We start from the raw sequence: 19281 nt of genomic DNA, 5'->3' as shown, positions 1-19281 counted from the left end.
ACGGTTTTACTGAGTTACAGTTCATATAAGGGAATCAATCCATTTAAATGCATTAATTGGGCCCTAATCTATGGATTTCACATTGGGCAGGGGCGCAGCCATGGGTGGGCTTGGGAGCGCATAGGCTCACTGACTGGTGAGCCAGGCCCAGCCAATCAGAATTAGTTTACAGACCCAAATAATCCTCTGTTTCATCAGGTGTCCGGGTGGCTGGTCTCAGAGAGATCACGCAGGTGAAGAAGCCGGATGTGGAGGTCTTGGGCTGGCTTGGTTACACGTGGTCTGTGGTTGTGAGGCCAGTTGGACGTACTGCCAAATTCCCTAAAACAACATTGGAGGCAGGTTATGGTAGAGAAATGAACATTAAATTCTCTGGCAACCGATCTGGTGGATATTCCTGCAGTCAGGATTCCAATTGCACGCTCCCTCAACTTGAGACATCTGTGTCATTGTGTTGTGTGACACAACTGCACATTTTAGTGGCCTTTTATTGTCCCAAGCACAAGGTGCACCTGTGTAATGATCATGTGGTTTAATCAGCTTCTTGATATGCCACATGTTTCAAGTGGGTGAATTATCTTGGCAAATGAGAAATGCTCACTGTCAGGGTTGTAAACAAATTTGTGCACAACATTTGAGAGAAATAAGCTTTCTTTGTGTATGAAAAATTTTGGGGATCTTTTATTTCAGTTCATGAAACATGGAACCAACACTTTACATGTCATGTTTATATTTTTGTTCCGTATAATATACAGTAGACAGAGGCTGTCTGTTATATGGGATAGTCTCTGTATTATAAGGGCTGGTCTCTATATAGCAGGGCTGCCCAACCCTCTTCCCAGAGAGCTACAGTCCTGTGGGTTTTCAGTCCAACCCTCATTTAACACACCTGATTATACTAATTAGCTGCTCAACAAGACCTTGACGAGCTGAATCAGATATGCTAAATTAGAGTTGGACTGAAAACCTACAGAACAGTAGGGTTCCAGGAAGAGGGTTGGGCAGCCCTGCTGTATAGTATAAGGGCTAGCCTTTTAATATACAGACAAATATACAAACGGAGGGAGAGAGGCAGCGAGAGAGTATCCCTTATAATATACAGAGAGCGAGTGTCCATTATTCGACGGTGAGAACGGGAGATACACTGACCATATAATAGAGGGAGCGAGACAGACTCACCCCTGTGATAGAGAGGGAGAGAAAGCCGAAGGCAGCGAGAGGCCAACCTTCATCAAAAAAGGTGGAGGAGGAAAGGAGAGACTGGCCCTCATGATTAAAAAAGAGAACAGAACGTTCACACCTCTCCTCTTGCCCAACCCCCACATCACAGTCACTGCCTTCTCTCTGCTTCTCACCCTACCTTGACTCTACGCCGTACCAGCGTACAGCTGACCGCAAGGCAGACTGGGAGATGAAGTCCCCGTTGCCACAACACATTTCGAAGGCGAGGCTTCGCTAAATACAACTCCCATCTCAACCCTCGCAGACCGAGTCCTGAATATGTGGGAGGAGCGCACCGCCCACAAAAAGCCACAGTTATCTGTCTCCAGCTGCAATTCTAAAATCCAACTATAAAAACAGCCATAAAATAGTGGTATTGATGAGGGGTGTTTTTGCATGAAGATCGTTGGAAAGGCTTGTTGTACCTAGCGGCAGAAACATCAGCGGCAGAAAGAGAGGAGAGAGGGCGAGGGGTGTTGGTCTGATGGGTAAATGAAAGTGGGTGGGCCTACCGCGGACACATTACTAACTTGAATTAGAATACATTTTTCCAGTCGATTTTTCCGTTAATGGAATTAACGCGCGTCGGTCGTTAAAGGGTGTTTTCGGTTGGTTTTGAGAGGCGTCGGGCGCGGAAACCGGACCATTTCCCGTTATCACGGGAGGTTTGATTGTCGCTCGAGTTTTGTACCGCCCTTCCTGCCGAGTGGGTGGTTTAGGTGCTAACCGGAGCGACGACACAGCCCAGCTCGAGCTATTCGCGGAGAAAAAAGGCCGTCCTTACCCGGTGCTTTAGCCGGCCTTTCTCCCCTAGCCTCTCCTCTCTGGTTTATGAATGCGTTATGAGTGGTAGGTACCCTCCCCTCTCATCTCCGTCTCCACCCCTCTATCCCTCTTTTCTTCCCCCTTGCTTTCTTTGCATACAGCCTGACAGATATGCAGAACCCGTTTGATGATAAAGAATAGCGTATTCCTAAAACAGGCAACACGTTTCCATAACCGATCTGTTTAGATGTATTAGTCTCTAATCGGGTTCCGATCAATGTGTATGTCTTTTCGCCAGTAGTTGAACCATATGGTGCCACTACACTGTTATAAAAGCATGTGCAGGGACATATTGACATCTTTATAGCCTATTTTTATCAGGTAGTCGCCGTGTACCCACTGTGTTATTGATACATGTGATCACTAATCATTCAGTCCTCCAGTTGAGGACTGATTGATTATTGATCAAGTATTGTTTGATCGATGGTCCTCAGATCAGAAGAAGGAAGTGTCGGGATCAGAAGGAGGGAAACCAGGCAAGAAAGGCAAACGTTCTGGATCACAGGTAAGCTGGTACACACCACTTCCTGGTTCTGTCTAGAGACCATGTTCAGAGGATTGCATTATGTCTATCAACACCAATAATGGACTTGTCTTTGGCTCCATGTCTATAAGATGAGGTTTTTGCAGTATAATAAAACATATTTATTTAATATTTTCATAGCATTTCCATAGCATGTGTTCTGACAGGGTTTCTGAAAGCATGTTTGATTCTAGTGTTGATATAGACTGTCATGTAGCTTCTGTGCAAAAAAACCCACTAGCTGTCTATACAGGCAGCTTTAGAGGTGTGTGTGTGGATGATATTAAATATTTGCATGCAACCTACACTCCTAGAACAAAAGGTGCTATCTAGAACCTAGAAGGGTTCTTTGGCTGTCCCCATAGGAGAACCCTTTTAATATCACTTCTTTGGGTTCCAGGTAAAATCCTTTTGGTTCCAGGTATAACCATTTTGGGTTCCATGTAGAACCCTTTCCACAAAATGTTCTACCTGGAACCAAAAAGGGTTCTCCTATAGGGACAGCCTAAGAACCTGTTTTTTTTTCTAAGAGTGTAGTTCCATCATGTGAATCTATCTGTCTATATGCATCTCTCTCTCAATCTCTGTATCTCTCTCTGTCTATATGTCTATCTCTCAATCTCTGTATCTGCTCTCTCTCTCGGTCTCTGTATGTTGTCTCTGTGTGTGTTTCTCTGTCTGTCTATGTGTGTGTCTCTCTCTTTCCGTATCTCTCTCTCTGTCTATATGCATGTTGTCTCTCTCAATCTCTGTATCTCTCTCTGTCTATATGCATGTTGTCTCTCTCAATCTCTGTATCTCTCTCTGTCTATATGCATGTTGTCTCTCTCAATCTCTGTATCTCTCTCTGTCTATATGCATGTTGTCTCTCTCAATCTCTGTATCTCTCTCTGTCTATATGCATGTTGTCTCTCTCAATCTCTGTATCTCTCTCTGTCTATATGCATGTTGTCTATATGCATGTTGTCTCTCTCAATCTCTGTATCTCTCTCTGTCTATATGCATGTTGTCTCTCTCAATCTCTGTATCTCTCTCTGTCTATATGCATGTTGTCTCTGTGTGTCTATCTCTCTCTCTCTGTCTATATGCATGTTGTCTCTCTCAATCTCTGTATCTCTCTCTGTCTATATGCATGTTGTCTCTGTGTGTCTATCTCTCTCTCTCTGTCTATATGCATGTTGTCTCTGTGTGTCTATCTCTCTCTCTCTGTCTATATGCATGTTGTCTCTGTGTGTCTATCTCTCTCTCTCTGTCTATATGCATGTTGTCTCTGTGTGTCTATCTCTCTCTCTCTGTCTATATGCATGTTGTCTCTGTCTCTGTCTATATGCATCTCTCTATCTCTCTCTGTCTATATGCATGTTGTCTCTGTGTGTCTATCTCTCTCTGTCTATATCTATATGTCATGTTGTCTCTGTCTATATGCATGTTGTCTCTGTGTGTCTATCTCTTTCTCTCTGTCTATATGCATGTTGTCTCTGTGTGTCTATCCCTCTCTGTCTATATGCATGTTGTCTCTGTGTGTCTATCTCTCTCTCTCTGTCTATATGCATGTTGTCTCTGTGTGTCTATCTCTCTCTCTCTGTCTATATATGCATGTTGTCTCTGTGTGTCTATCTCTCTCTCTCTGTCTATATGCATGTTCTGTGTGTCTATCTCTCTGTCTATATGTGTCTCTCTGTGTGTCTATCTCTCTCTCTCTGTCTATATGCATGTCTTGTCTCTCTCAATCTCTGTATCTCTCTCTGTCTATATGCATCTCTCTCTCTCTGTCTATATGTTGTCTCTGTGTGTCTATCTCTCTCTCTCTGTCTATATGCATGTTGTCTCTGTGTGTCTATCTCTCTCTCTCTGTCTATATGCATGTTGTCTCTGTGTGTCTATCTCTCTCTCTCTGTCTATATGCATGTTGTCTCTGTGTGTCTATCTCTCTCTCTCTGTCTATATGCATGTTGTCTCTGTGTGTCTATCTCTCTCTGTCTATATGCATGTTGTCTCTCTCAATCTCTGTATCTCTCTCTGTCTATATGCATGTTGTCTCTGTGTGTCTATCTCTCTCTCTCTGTCTATATGCATGTTGTCTCTGTGTGTCTATCTCTCTCTCTGTCTATATGCATGTTGTCTCTGTGTGTCTATCTCTCTCTCTCTGTCTATATGCATGTTGTCTCTGTGTGTCTATCTCTCTCTCTCTGTCTATATGCATGTTGTCTCTGTGTGTCTATCTCTCTCTCTCTGTCTATATGCATGTTGTCTCTGTGTGTCTATCTCTTTCTCTCTGTCTATATGCATGTTGTCTCTGTGTGTGTTCCATGTTTGAATTCCCCTATCTGCCTGTGTGTGTATTCTCTCTCTCTCTAGGATTCCCAGCCGTCTCCCCTTGCCCTACTGGCTGCGACCTGCAGTAAGATAGGAGGTCAGGGAGGAGTGGAAGGACAGGTCCAGTTGCAAGCTGGTCAAATACAGGTAGCCATTAATACTAATTATATTATACTAATTATATTATATAGCTATAAGTTATGTTATTCCTTGTATTAATGTTCTTGTTACTGTTATAGTTGTTACAATGTTGGTAATGTAAGTTCTGAAACAATAAGATATTATAAAGACTGAAAGATACATGCTTTATAACATGGTACATACACTACATGGCCATTATAAAGGTTCGTAATGCCTATAACACGGTATATATCTGCAGACTTTCAGTGTACTGTGTGTTGATTGTACTTTCAGATCCAGAAACACATAGATTCAGCCAGGAACCAGACTCAGGTTCCTATTCTACTACATGTTTATTCAATTATGTTTATTTATTATTTATGTATATTTATTTGCAGTTGCAGGGTGGGCAGATCCAGGGTCATATAGTTGTAGACGCAGCAGGTAATCAGACTCTGGTTCAGCAGCAGTTAGAACTGGTTCCTGCCCAGTTCACTGGTAATGGCTGGCAGATCATCACTACCGCTCCCCAAATGGCCAATGACACTGCCAATCAACCTGTCGCCGTAACGCTGGCCACCACTTCCACCAATGACAGTGCTCCGGCAGGCCGTAAGGCGAAGGCAGTGGGCGGGACTAAAACCATAGCAGCCAATCAGCAGCAGCAGCAGTTCCAGATCATCCAGGTGTGTGTGTGTGTGTGTGTGTGTGTGTGTGTGTGTGTGTGTGTGTGTGTGTGTGTGTGTGTGTGTGTGTGTGTGTGTGTGTGTGTGTGTGTGTGTGTGTGTGTGTGTGTGTGTGTGTGTGTGTGTGTGTGTGTGTGTGTGTAATGGAAAGTTGACTGGAGGGGTGCAGTCATGTGGAAATTCTGGTCCTATAACCTATAAATGTATTTTTCTTAGACATGGAGAGTGGAGTACTATAGACTGTATAGTATTCTGATTCTGTGTCCAGGTTCAGAGAACATGCCCACCTAATGTCACTATGTTTTTAAGTAAGGTTATTGTTTGCCTCTCCAGGTGCAAAATATGCCTTCGTCGGGGGGTGGGGTCCAATACCAGGTGATCCCCCACCTGCAGACGTCAGACGGCCAACAGATCCACATCAGCCCCCAGACCGCATCCCTGGGGGGGCAGCACATCCAGATCAGGTAGGTGACAGCTGTTTTAAAGGTCAGACCGGTAGTCTGCATGTTAGAGGTTAGACAGGAGGTTTGGGTGATTTAAAAGTGGTATAATTTACTTTTTACAGATGACAATAGATCAAGTGTTTCTATTCTATTCAGTTCGGCCCAGGGCGGTCTACCAGAGCAGGTCCAGCTGATCCAAACCCAGAACCAATCCCAGACCCAGGCCATCCTACAACCGGCCAACCAGCAGGCCATCCTCACTGGCTCAGCCAATCAGACGTTGCAGCTTCGTCCAGCCCAATCCTTCCCGCTACAGATGCAGACCTTACAGGGCTCCCAGACCCAGGTAATGACTACAGTACCCATAAACATCGGCGGTATGACCCTTGCTCTGCCGGTCATGAATAATTTAGCGGGGGGCGGAGCCGTGCAGCTTATCCAAGCAGCCGACGGCAGCTTTACCGTAGCTAACAGTAACCAGCTGGTGACAACAACGGCGGCGGTGTCCGGGGCAGCTACCGGGTCATCTGGGGGTACCATAACAACTGTTGCCGGGTGCGATGGAGCATTGTCGGACGGAACACAGCTGAGTTCTGTAGTCGGGTCGGACGGAGGGGCGGAGAGAGACTCACAGAACCAACCCAGCGAGCAGAACTCACAGATGGTACGTGATTGTGTGTTTTTGTGACTTAACATTCATGAAATAGAAGGATGTATTGATTGATTGTTGATTAATTAATTGGTTGGTTGGTTGATTGACATGTCCAGAGCCAGGCCAACGGACTACAGGGCCAATCAGATCCTCCAGGGACCATCCAGCAGGTCATCGTGGGACAGGTGGGTTCTACTTGGCTGCTTTTACCTTTTTTATGGTATTATACTATAATAAATTATATTATATGTTGTTATTATCATTATTGTCCAGATGGGAAACCAGGTGTTGCAGCAGATCCAAATCCAGCCACAGAACCAGGTAACACACACACACACACACACACACACACACACACACACACACACACACACACACACACACACACACACACACACACACACACACACACACACACACACACACACACACACACACACACAGTACATCCGCAGAAAGTTTGTGAGCTGTTTGTTTCCACCAGATCCAAGGCCAGCCGCATCAGATCCAAACCTTTCAGTTAGGACCAGGCGGGACCCTACAGCCCATACAAGCCTTCCAGAACCAACAGGTAGCTAGCTGCTTTCTGCTGCCTTCCCCAAACTGTTGCCACAAAGTTGGAAGCACAGAATGATCTAGAATGCCATTGTATGCTATAGCGTTAAGATTTCCCTTCACTGAAAATAAGGGGCCTAACCCGAAACATGAAAAACAGCCCCAGACCATTATTCCTCTTCCAAACTTTACAGTTGGCACTATGCATTCAGCAGGTAGTGTTCCGTTGGCATCTGCCAAACCCAGATTCGTCCGTCGGACTGCCAGATGGTGAATCATGATTCTCCACTCCAGAGAATGCGTTTCCACTGCTCCAGAGACCACTGTCGGCTAGCTTTACACCACTCCAGAGAATGCGTTTCCACTGCTCCAGAGACCACTGTCGGCTAGCTTTACACCACTCCAGAGAATGCGTTTCCACTGCTCCAGAGACTACTATCGGCTAGCTTTACACCACTCCAGAGAATGCGTTTCCACTGCTCCAGAGACCACTGTCGGCTAGCTTTACACCACTCCAGAGAATGCGTTTCCACTGCTCCAGAGACCACTGTCGGCTAGCTTTACACCACTCCAGCCGACACTTGGCATTGCGCATGGCGATCTTAGGCTTGTGTGCGGCTGCTCAGCCATGGAAATCCATTCAACGAACAGTTATTGTGCTGACATTGCTCCCAGAGGCAGTTTGGAACTCGGTAGTGAGTGTTGCAACCGAGGACAGGCAATTTTTATGTGCTACGCGCTTCAGCACTTGGTGGTCTCATTCTTGTGTGGCTTACCACTTCACGGCTGAGTCGTTGTTGCTCCTAGACGTTTCCACTTCACTATAACAGCACTTACAGTTGACTGGGGCAGAAATTTGATGAACTGACTTGTTTTAAAGGTGGCATCCTATTACAGTGCCTCTTTTAAAGTCACTGAGCTCTTCAGTAAGGCCATTCTACTGTCAATGTATGTTAAATGAAGATTGAATGGCTGTGTGCTTGATTTTATACACCGGTCAGCAACGGGTGTGGCTGAAATTGCCAAATCTGCTAACTTAAATGGGTGTCCACATACTTTTGAATATATAGTGGACATTTCTTCCAACCTCTATGATCTTATTGTGTGTTGTATTGATTTCAATTGAATGTCAATGATTCATAGCCTTCTTAAAATGAATTGATTCCTCCAGGTTCTGATCCGTACCCCAACCCTCTCCTCGTCGGGCCAGATCACATGGCAGACTCTGCAGCTCCCTGGGGGGATGTCTGTGCCCCAGCAGCTGACCCTGGCCCCTGTGGGCGGAGGGGCTGTGGGAGGAGGGGGCTTCGTGCAGCTGGGGGGGGCTCCCCTGACGCTGAGTGCAGCTCAGATCAACCCTGGGTCGGGAGTGCAGACGGTCAACATCGCTGGACTGGGCACCGCTGGGGTACAGATGCAGGGGGTACCCCTCACCATCACCGGACTACAGGGTGAGAACAGAGAGGGAGAGGGGCAGTGTGTGTTGTTCTCCAAATGTATATTTGTTTAGTTTCTGGGGGGAGGGTTGGGAGCAGTGCTACAAATTCTACTCTACTGTACCATAATGATATTCTACTGTACTGTACGATATTCTACTGTACCATAATGATATTCTACTGTACTGTACGATATTCTACTGTACCATAATGATATTCTACTGTACTGTACGATATTCTACTGTACCATAATGATATTCTACTGTACGATATTCTACTGTACCATAATGATATTCTACTGTACTGTACGATATTCTACTGTACCATAATGATATTGTACTGTACGATATTCTACTGTACCGTAATGATATTCTACTGTACTGTACGATATTCTACTGTACCGTAATGATATTCTACTGTACTGTACAATATTCTACTGTACCGTAATGATATTCTACTGCATGATATTCTACTGTACGATATTCTACTGTACCATAATCATATTCTACTGTACCGTAATGATATTCTACTGTACTGTACGATATTTTACTGTACTGTACGATATTTTACTGTACTGTACGATAATGATATTCTACTGTACCATAATGATATTCTATTCTACTGTACCATAATGATATTCTACTCTACTGTACCATAATGATATTATATTCTACTGTACCATAATGATATTCTACTCTACTGTACCATAATGATATTCTACTGTACCATAATGATATTCTATTCTACTGTACCATAATGATATTCTACTGTACCATAAAGATATTCTATTCTACTGTACCATAATGATATTCTGCTCTACTGTACCATAATGATATTCTACTCTACTGTACCATAATGATATTCTATTCTACTGTACCATAATGATATTCTACTCTACTGTACCATAATGATATTCTACTGTACCATAATGATATTATATTCTACTGTACCATAATGATATTCTATTCTACTGTACCATAATGATATTCTACTCTACTGTACCATAATGATATTCTACTGTACCATAATGATATTCTATTCTACTGTACCATAATGATATTCTACTGTACCATAAAGATATTCTATTCTACTGTACCATAATGATATTCTGCTCTACTGTACCATAATGATATTCTGCTCTACTGTACCATAATGATATTCTACTCTACTGTACCATAATGATATTCTATTCTACTGTACCATAATGATATTCTACTCTACTGTACCATAATGATATTCTACTGTACCATAATGATATTATATTCTACTGTACCATAATGATATTCTACTGTACCATAATGATATTCTACTGTACCATAATGATATTCTACTGTACCATAATGATATTCTACTGTACCATAATGATATTCTACTGTACCATAATGATATTATATTCTACTGTACCATAATGATATTATATTCTACTGTACCATAATGATATTCTACTGTACCATAATGATATTCTACTGTACCATAATGATATTCTACTCTACTGTACCATAATGATATTCTACTGTACCATAATGATATTTTACTCTACTGTACCATAATGATATTCTACTGTACCATAATGATATTCTACTCTACTGTACCATAATGATATTCTACTGTACCATAATGATATTCTATTCTACTGTACCATAATGATATTCTACTGTACCATAAAGATATTCTATTCTACTGTACCATAATGATATTCTGCTCTACTGTACCATAATGATATTCTGCTCTACTGTACCATAATGATATTCTGCTCTACTGTACCATAATGATATTCTGCTCTACTGTACCATAATGATATTCTACTCTACTGTACCATAATGATATTCTATTCTACTGTACCATAATGATATTCTACTGTACCATAATGATATTCTACTGTACTGTACGATATTCTACTGTACCATAATGATATTATATTCTACTGTACCATAATGATATTATATTCTACTGTACCATAATGATATTCTACTCTACTGTACCATAATGATATTCTACTGTACCATAATGATATTCTACTCTACTGTACCATAATGATATTCTACTGTACCATAATGATATTCTATTCTACTGTACCATAATGATATTCTAGTCTACTGTACCATAATGATATTCTACTGTAACATAATGATATTCTACTGTACCATAATGATATTCTACTGTGCCATAATGATATTCTACTCTACTCTACCATAATGATATTCTACTCTACTGTACCATAATGATATTCTACTCTACTGTACCATAATGATATTCTATTCTACTGTACCATAATGATATTCTACTCTACTGTACCATAATGATATTCTATTCTACTGTACCATAATGATATTCTACTCTACTGTACCATAATGATATTCTACTGTACCATAAAGATATTCTATTCTACTGTACCATAATGATATTCTGCTCTACTGTACCATAATGATATTCTGCTCTACTGTACCATAATGATATTCTGCTCTACTGTACCATAATGATATTATATTCTACTGTACCATAATGATATTCTACTCTACTGTACCATAATGATATTCTACTGTACCATAAAGATATTCTATTCTACTGTACCATAATGATATTCTACTGTACCATAATGATATTCTACTGTACCATAATGATATTCTACTCTACTGTACCATAATGATATTCTACTGTACCATAATGATATTCTACTGTACCATAATGATATTTTACTCTACTGTACCATAATGATATTCTACTCTACTGTACCATAATGATATTCTACTGTACCATAATGATATTCTACTCTACTGTACCATAATGATATTCTACTGTACCATAATGATATTCCACTCTACTCTACCATAATGATATTCTAGTCTACTGTACCATAATGATATTCTACTGTACCATAATGATATTCTATTCTACTGTACCATAATGATATTCTACTCTACTGTACCATAATGATATTCTACTGTAACATAATGATATTCTACTGTACCATAATGATATTCTACTGTGCCATAATGATATTCTACTCTACTCTACCATAATGATATTCTACTCTACCATAATGATATTCTACTCTACTCTACCATAATGATATTCTACTGTAACATAATGATATTCTACTGTACCATAATGATATTCTACTGTGCCATAATGATATTCTACTCTACTCTACCATAATGATATTCTACTCTACTGTACCATAATATTATTCTACTCTACTCTACCATAATGATATTCTACTCTACCATAATGATATTCTACTCTACCATAATGATATTCTACTCTACCATAATGATATTCTACTCTACTCTACCATAATGATATTCTACTCTACTCTACCATAATGATATTCTACTGTACCATAATGATATTCTACTGTACCATAATGATATTCTACTCTACTCTACCATAATGATATTCTACTCTACTCTACCATAATGATATTCTACTCTACTGTACCATAATATTATTCTACTCTACTCTACCATAATGATATTCTACTCTTCTCTACCATAATGATATTCTACTCTACCATAATGATATTCTACTGTACCATAATAATATTCTACTCTACTCTACCATAATGAGATTCTACTCTACCATAATGATATTCTACTCTACCATAATGATATTCTACTCTACTCTACCATAATGAGATTCTACTCTACCATAATGATATTCTACTCTACCATAATGATATTCTACTCTACTCTACCATAATTATATTCTACTCTACTCTACCATAATGATATTCTACTCTACTCTACCATAATGATATTCTACTGTACCATAATGATATTCTACTGTACCATAATGATATTCTACTGTACCATAATGATATTCTACTCTACTCTACCATAATTATATTCTACTCTACTCTACCATAATGATATTCTACTCTACTCTACCATAATGATATTCTACTCTACCATAATGATATTATACTGTACCATAATAATATTCTACTCTACTCTACCATAATGATATTCTACTCTACTCTACCATAATGAGATTCTACTCTACTCTACCATAATGATATTCTACTCTACTCTACCATAATGATATTCTACTCTACTCTACCATAATGATATTCTACTCTACTATAATGATATTCTACTCTACCATAATGATATTCTACTCTACTCTACCATAATGATATTCTACTCTACTCTACTCTACCATAATGATATTCTACTCTACTCTACCATAATGATATTCTATTCTACTCTACCATAATGATATTCTACTCTACCATAATGATATTCTACTCTACTCTACCATAATGATATTCTACTCTACTCTACCATAATGAGATTCTACTCTACCATAATGATATTCTACTCTACTGTACCATAATAATATTCTACTCTACCATAATGATATTCTACTCTACTCTACCATAATGATATTCTACTCTACTCTACCATAATGATATTCTACCATAATTGAAATACGCCTCTTGCCTTTGTTTTTTTCCTAAATAATTTTTAATGATTTAATTACCCAATAAATAAAAATAGTCTATTCTACCACCAGGTCAGCCGCAGGGTCAGGAGGGCGGGGTTAAGGTCCAGTCGTCCCCAGTAAAGGTAACCATGGGTAACGTGGCGGGGTCGTCGCTAAGCCCAGACCAGATGGGTTCTGTCCAGAGTTCGTCGGACCAGGAAGGACCACCCAGCAAGAGGCTTCGCAGGGTGGCGTGCTCCTGTCCGAACTGCAGGGACGGAGAGGGGAGGTACTACACACACACACACACACACACACACACACACACACACACACACACACACACACACACACACACACACACACACACACACACACACACACACACACTGTCTCTCTCTCTGACTGTGTGTGTGTGTGTTGCAGGACCAGTGGAGACCCATCTAAGAAGAAGCAGCATGTGTGTCACATGGAGGGCTGTGGAAAGGTCTACGGTAAGACCAGTCTGTACTGTGGAAAGGTCTAGGAAGACCAGTGGAGACCCAGTCTGTACTGTGGAAAGGTCTAGAAGACCAGTCTGTACTGTCACATGGACCAGTCTGTACTGTGGAAAGGTCTACGGTAAGACCAGTCTGTACTGTGGAAAGGTCTACGGTAAGACCAGTCTGTACTGTGGAAAGGTCTACGGTAAGACCAGTCTGTACTGTGGAAAGGTCTACGGTAAGACCAAAGGTCTACGGTAAGACCAGACTGTACTGTGGAAAGGTCTACGGTGTACTGTGGAAAGGTCTACGGTAAGACCAGTCTGTACTGTGGAAAGGTCTACGGTAAGACCAGTCTGTACTGTGGAAAGGTCTACGGTAAGACCAGTCTGTACTGTGGAAAGGTCTGTGGAAAGGTCGGTAAGACCAGTCTGTACTGTGGAAAGGTCTACGGTAAGACCAGTCTGTACTGTGGAAAGGTTTACGGTAATACCAGTCTGTACTGTGGAAAGGTTTACGGTAATACCAGTCTGTACTGTGGAAAGGTCTACGGTAAGACCAGTCTGTACTGTGGAAAGGTCTATAGTAAGACCAGTCTGTAGTGTGGAAAGGTTTACGGTAAGACCAGTCTACTGTAGAAAGGTCTACGGTAAGACCAGTCTACTGTGGAAAGGTCTACGGTAAGACCAGTCTGTACTGTGGAAAGGTCTACGGTAAGACCAGTCTGTACTGTGGAAAGGTCTACGGTAAGACCAGTCTGTACTGTGGAAAGGTCTACGGTAAGACCAGTCTGTACTGTGGAAAGGTCTACGGTAAGACCAGTCTGTACTGTGGAAAGGTCTAATAAGACCAGTCTGTACTGTGGAAAGGTCCAGTCTGTACTGTGGAAAGGTCTACGGTAAGACCAGTCTGTACTGTGGAAAGGTCTACGGTAAGACCAGTCTGTACTGTGGAAAGGTCTGTGGTCTGTAAAAGGTCTACGGTAAGACCAGTCTGTACTGTGGAAAGGTCTGTACGGTAAGACCAGTCTGTACTGTGGAAAGGTCTACGGTAAGACCAGTCTGTACTGTGGAAAGGTCTACGGTAAGACCAGTCTGTACTGTGGAAAGGTCTACGGTAAGACCAGTCTGTACTGTGGAAAGGTCTACGGTAAGACCAGTCTGTACTGTGGAAAGGTCTACCAGTCTGTACTGTGGAAGACCAGTCTGTACTGTGGAAAGGTCTACGGTAAGACCAGTCTGTACTGTGGAAAGGTCTACGGTAAGACCAGTCTGTACTGTGGAAAGGTCTACGGTAAGACCAGTCTGTACTGTGGAAAGGTCTGTGGACCAGTCTGTACTGTGGAAAGGTCTACGGTAAGACCAGTCTGTGTGGAAAGGTCTGTGACCAGTCTGTAAAAAGGTCTACGGTAAGACCAGTCTGTACTGTGGAAAGGTCTACGGTAAGACCAGTCTGTACTGTGGAAAGGTCTACGGTAAGACCAGTCTGTACTGTGGAAAGGTCTACGGTAAGACCAGTCTGTACTGTGGAAAGGTCTACGGTAAGACCAGTCTGTAGTGTGGAAAGGTCTACGGTAAGACCAGTCTGTACTGTGGAAAGGTCTACGGTAAGACCAGTCCGCACTGTATAAAATAGAGATTTACTACCCGTCCACACTGTATAAAATAGAGATTTACTACCCGTCCACACTGTATAAAATAGAGATTTACTACCCGTCCACACTGTATAAAATAGAGATTTACTAGTCAATACTGTATAAAATAGAGATTTACTAGTCAATACTGTATAAAATAGAGATTTACTAGTCAATACTGTATAAAATAGAGATTTACTAGTCTACACTGTATAAAATAGAGATTTAGAGGTCAATACTGTATAAAATAGAGATGTACTAGTCTATGGAACCAATAAAATATAGAATATTAATTTGATATTACAAATCTGTAATAATATTCTTTCTACCAGGTAAGACCAGTCACCTGAGAGCTCACCTCCGCTGGCACACAGGAGAACGACCCTTCGTCTGCAACTGGATCTTCTGTGGCAAGAGGTTCACGCGCTCGGATGAACTGCAGAGACACAGACGGACACACACAGGTACGCACTCCCAAACCCACACACAGACACACACTCTCTCACACACGCACACACAGATATGTCCTGTGTCTATGTTGTTCTTATTCAGATGTACCCATCCTCCAGGTGAGAAGAGGTTTGAGTGTCCAGAGTGCAGTAAGCGTTTCATGCGTAGCGACCATCTCTCCAAACACATCAAAACCCACCAGAACAAGAAGGGAGGTGCTTCTCTCGCCATCATCACCACTGAAGACATGGAAGATTCCAACCAGGGTTTAGGCTCCTCCCCTCGCATCGTAACTGTGGAGACACTCTCCCAGGACTCCGCCCCTGCAACTCCAACAGCCTCCTCGCCCAATCAAATGGAGGGAGAAGAGGAGGAGGAGGAAGAGGAGGAGTTTGAGTAGTGACCAGTGACCACTTCCTGTTTAGGGATAAAGCAGGGAGAGCTAAATTCCTGGTTGGTCTCCATGGTTATGCTGTGGCTGTGGAGGTCAGGTGGTCTATTTTTTTTTTAAATGTTGTTTTCAAAAAGAGGAGAAATATTGATGAACTGAATATTACATAAACAGAGGAAGGAATCTGAATCTAAACTAATGAATCAATCTAACGACAGACTAAAGGTAGGAATTAGTTGAATGGTGTTTATAACAGAACAGAGGTCAGGGGAAAAGGTATATAGATTTATAATCTAAACTTGCACCCTATCCCTTATATAGTGCACTACTTTTGGCCAGAGCCTTCTGAGTAGTTTATGTAGGGAGGAGAATACCATTTTGGATAGGCTAATTAAACTAGCACAAGACAGAACCCTGGAGTTGTAAAACATCAAGAAGAGACATTGGTTGTGTCCCAAATAGCTAGGGTGCCATTTGAAACACAGCAATTGTATCTCTATGCACAAAGATGTTCCTCTGCTAATACTGTAATGATGATTATGATGAAGAAACATGATATGTGGCACGGTCCAGACTGTAGGACAGACAGGTGAGAGGAGCAGGGACAGGTGTGTGTATGTGCGTACGTGTGTGTGTTTGAGAGTGTGTGACGATGTATCCCGGTTCAACAGGACTGTAGTTCAGGTAAAGACCAGTCTGATAAACTCTTACTGAAGAAAGACCAGAAAAAGAGGAATAGACCTCTAAAGGGTCAGGAAAAGCACATAGAACATATGTATAAATGATGCATTCCTATAGAAACGCTCTGCATTTGAAATATTAATCGTTTCTATAAAACGAACAATCTAGCTTTCTGCAACAGGCTGTTTAGTGAAAGCAATACTATAAGACAATCCTAGTGAAACCATGTTTACATTAATGACAGTAGAGGAAAAGGTTTCGCTGCTATGAAACAGCCAGTCAGTTCACAGTGTTAAAGGTGCACTCAGCAATATGACATCATCATAACACAGCTGGGGTGATTTCCTGCTTGATGATGCCATATTGCTGAGGGCACCTTTAAGAAGTAGCTCTCCTGGGGTTGGTGGGTGGGTAAGACAGTGTCAATAAGCAGTACTAATGTCAAAACACACGGTGCTCCCACTGATACTCAGAGCAGCGGCTGTTTGTACTAGAACCAGTTTAGAATAGGGCAGTAATGTGACTCAATCATCGTATCTGAACCCTAAACTTGTATAAAGTATCAACGTCTGAGATAAACAATATGCATTTCAGTAATTAGACATATTTCAAATAATATATATTCACGATATTTCAAGTGATTAGAGATACTCTATTAACGGTGGTAGAGTTCCAGTGTGATTGGACGTTGGTGCTGCTTTCTCTGCATTGTGAAGGTAGAGCCCCCTGTGTGTGAGTCCTGGTACTACAACGCCTTAAAACAAGCAGTATTACACACACGCTCACATACACACATGTAGTGGGGGGAAGGGTGAGGCATGGAGAGAAGGGGTTGTGGCAGGGTGGATGTTATTACTATGTGGTTGTTATGACAAGTGTCTGGTGATGTTGCTCTATGTTAGTGTCAGTGCATACGTTTTGAATTGTACTTTTAGCTCTTTATTTTCTTAACCCCACAGATGATTGCTGTGTCCAGCTAATTGATTATCTGTTCTATTTTAATATCTGCCTTTTGCTGGAGTGTATCGTACGCGTTGAACAGAGGTGTGTGTGCAGCATGTTGCCTTTTAGTGCTGTTCTCTCTATTTCATTCATCCTAAACTTATTTTGCTACGTCTGTCGTTGTCATGACTGCAGCCCGTCATTTCTACTACTCTTAACGCGTCATAATGTTTTTTTAAAAATAACATGAAAGCAAAACGTTCATAAAAAATATTTGAAAAGTACATGGTTGAATTATCAACCAGATGTGGATGTTTTCGGTAATATTTTGTGTGACAACCAGTTTTCTTTCATATTTTCTAGTGACATCTCATTTGTAAAATGTTTTTCTAAGCAGTCTGTTGGATCTCCATGATGATTGATAAATCTGGCCTCCAAGGCTGCAGGTTCTTGATTATTGATATTTTATTGATATTTTTAAATCAACTTTGTACAAATGTGTTGTGTGACTGGGGTTAAAGAAGTGAAAAGAGAAAAAAAGACTTTGCCTGCATAACACTTTAAATAAAGTGCTGAAATCAGTCTAAACCTGCCTGTATCACTGCTCTGCGTTCTGTTGGGGCATTCTCTCACGTGTAAACACTGACCTCTTGCTATGAAGTTCCTCTGATAACTTTGGTCATCTCTCTTCCCTCTCTTTCTCTCAGCTGTGTTGCGAGTGTGACCATAGTCTGGTCCTGTGATGGTGGTCACTGAGATTATTTAAAATGCACAATTTTGCCACCTCTCTTCACACACACACCTGCGGTGCCATAGAAACGTCTGCTGGTGTGGACTCTGTAATTACCTCGGAAGCCGAACCTCCTCCGTTCCCACCCTTCTCGGGGGGTTACTAGGCAACGAAAGCAGTCTGCAGGCCAGAGGTGCGTGTGTGTGTGTCTGTGGAGGCGTTGTTGGTTGTGTGTGTGTGTGTTGATTGGAGGGGAAGGAGAAACCACACAAACCATGAAGGAATAGAAAAGACCACATGCTTTCCTGCTTTATTCTTGTGCATCAACTCTATTTTGTCAAATATGACTAGGTCATATGTCTTCAATTGCATTGGTGTGTGGCTGTATGTCTATTGCACTGTCTAATAAACTCAATGAATGGATAGTCACTTCAGCTTATGATAAATTTACTAATGAGTGAACACACTTGATGTTTATAAAGAATCAGAACGAGTTAGACATCAGTTCAAATCTAACACTTAATCATTTCATTAAAACATTCATGTTACAGGAACTCTTAATCACATGCATTTACAGAAAATATACACAAACGTGCTTTTATTATACAAACACAATGCCCAGTTAGCAGTCTGAGGTCAAATACATGTCAAATAGCTAGAGCTTTAATTTAGCTTTGAGTTTGAACTTTTGGGACTATTGCATTAGTTTCATTGTACCGCACAAACTGACTGATGTGCTGAAATGATCAACTTGACATAAGAATTTAGTA

The 19281-nt window shown here is 41.3% G+C and overlaps 1 protein-coding gene across 1 annotated transcript; it reads left to right on the top strand.

The window, feature by feature from the left end:
• The first annotated feature begins 1488 nt into the window (after positions 1-1488).
• On the top strand, positions 1489-18369 carry LOC124012866 (transcription factor Sp4-like). Its single transcript, XM_046326872.1, has 14 exons — positions 1489-2070; positions 2481-2551; positions 4928-5032; positions 5404-5691; positions 6025-6155; positions 6291-6798; positions 6903-6971; positions 7060-7107; positions 7271-7357; positions 8513-8792; positions 13293-13491; positions 13629-13696; positions 15650-15781; positions 15887-18369. Exons 1-14 carry the CDS (start codon positions 2064-2066, stop codon positions 16165-16167), a joined length of 2274 nt encoding a protein of 757 aa, XP_046182828.1. The 5' UTR covers positions 1489-2063; the 3' UTR covers positions 16168-18369.
• The last annotated feature ends 912 nt before the right edge of the window (positions 18370-19281 follow it).

The sequence above is a fragment of the Oncorhynchus gorbuscha genome, linkage group LG24, assembly GCF_021184085.1.
Source record: "Oncorhynchus gorbuscha isolate QuinsamMale2020 ecotype Even-year linkage group LG24, OgorEven_v1.0, whole genome shotgun sequence".
Lineage (NCBI taxonomy): Eukaryota > Metazoa > Chordata > Actinopteri > Salmoniformes > Salmonidae > Oncorhynchus > Oncorhynchus gorbuscha.
The sequence above is the reverse complement of the archived record's forward strand: the minus strand, read 5'-3'. Positions and strand labels throughout refer to the sequence as shown.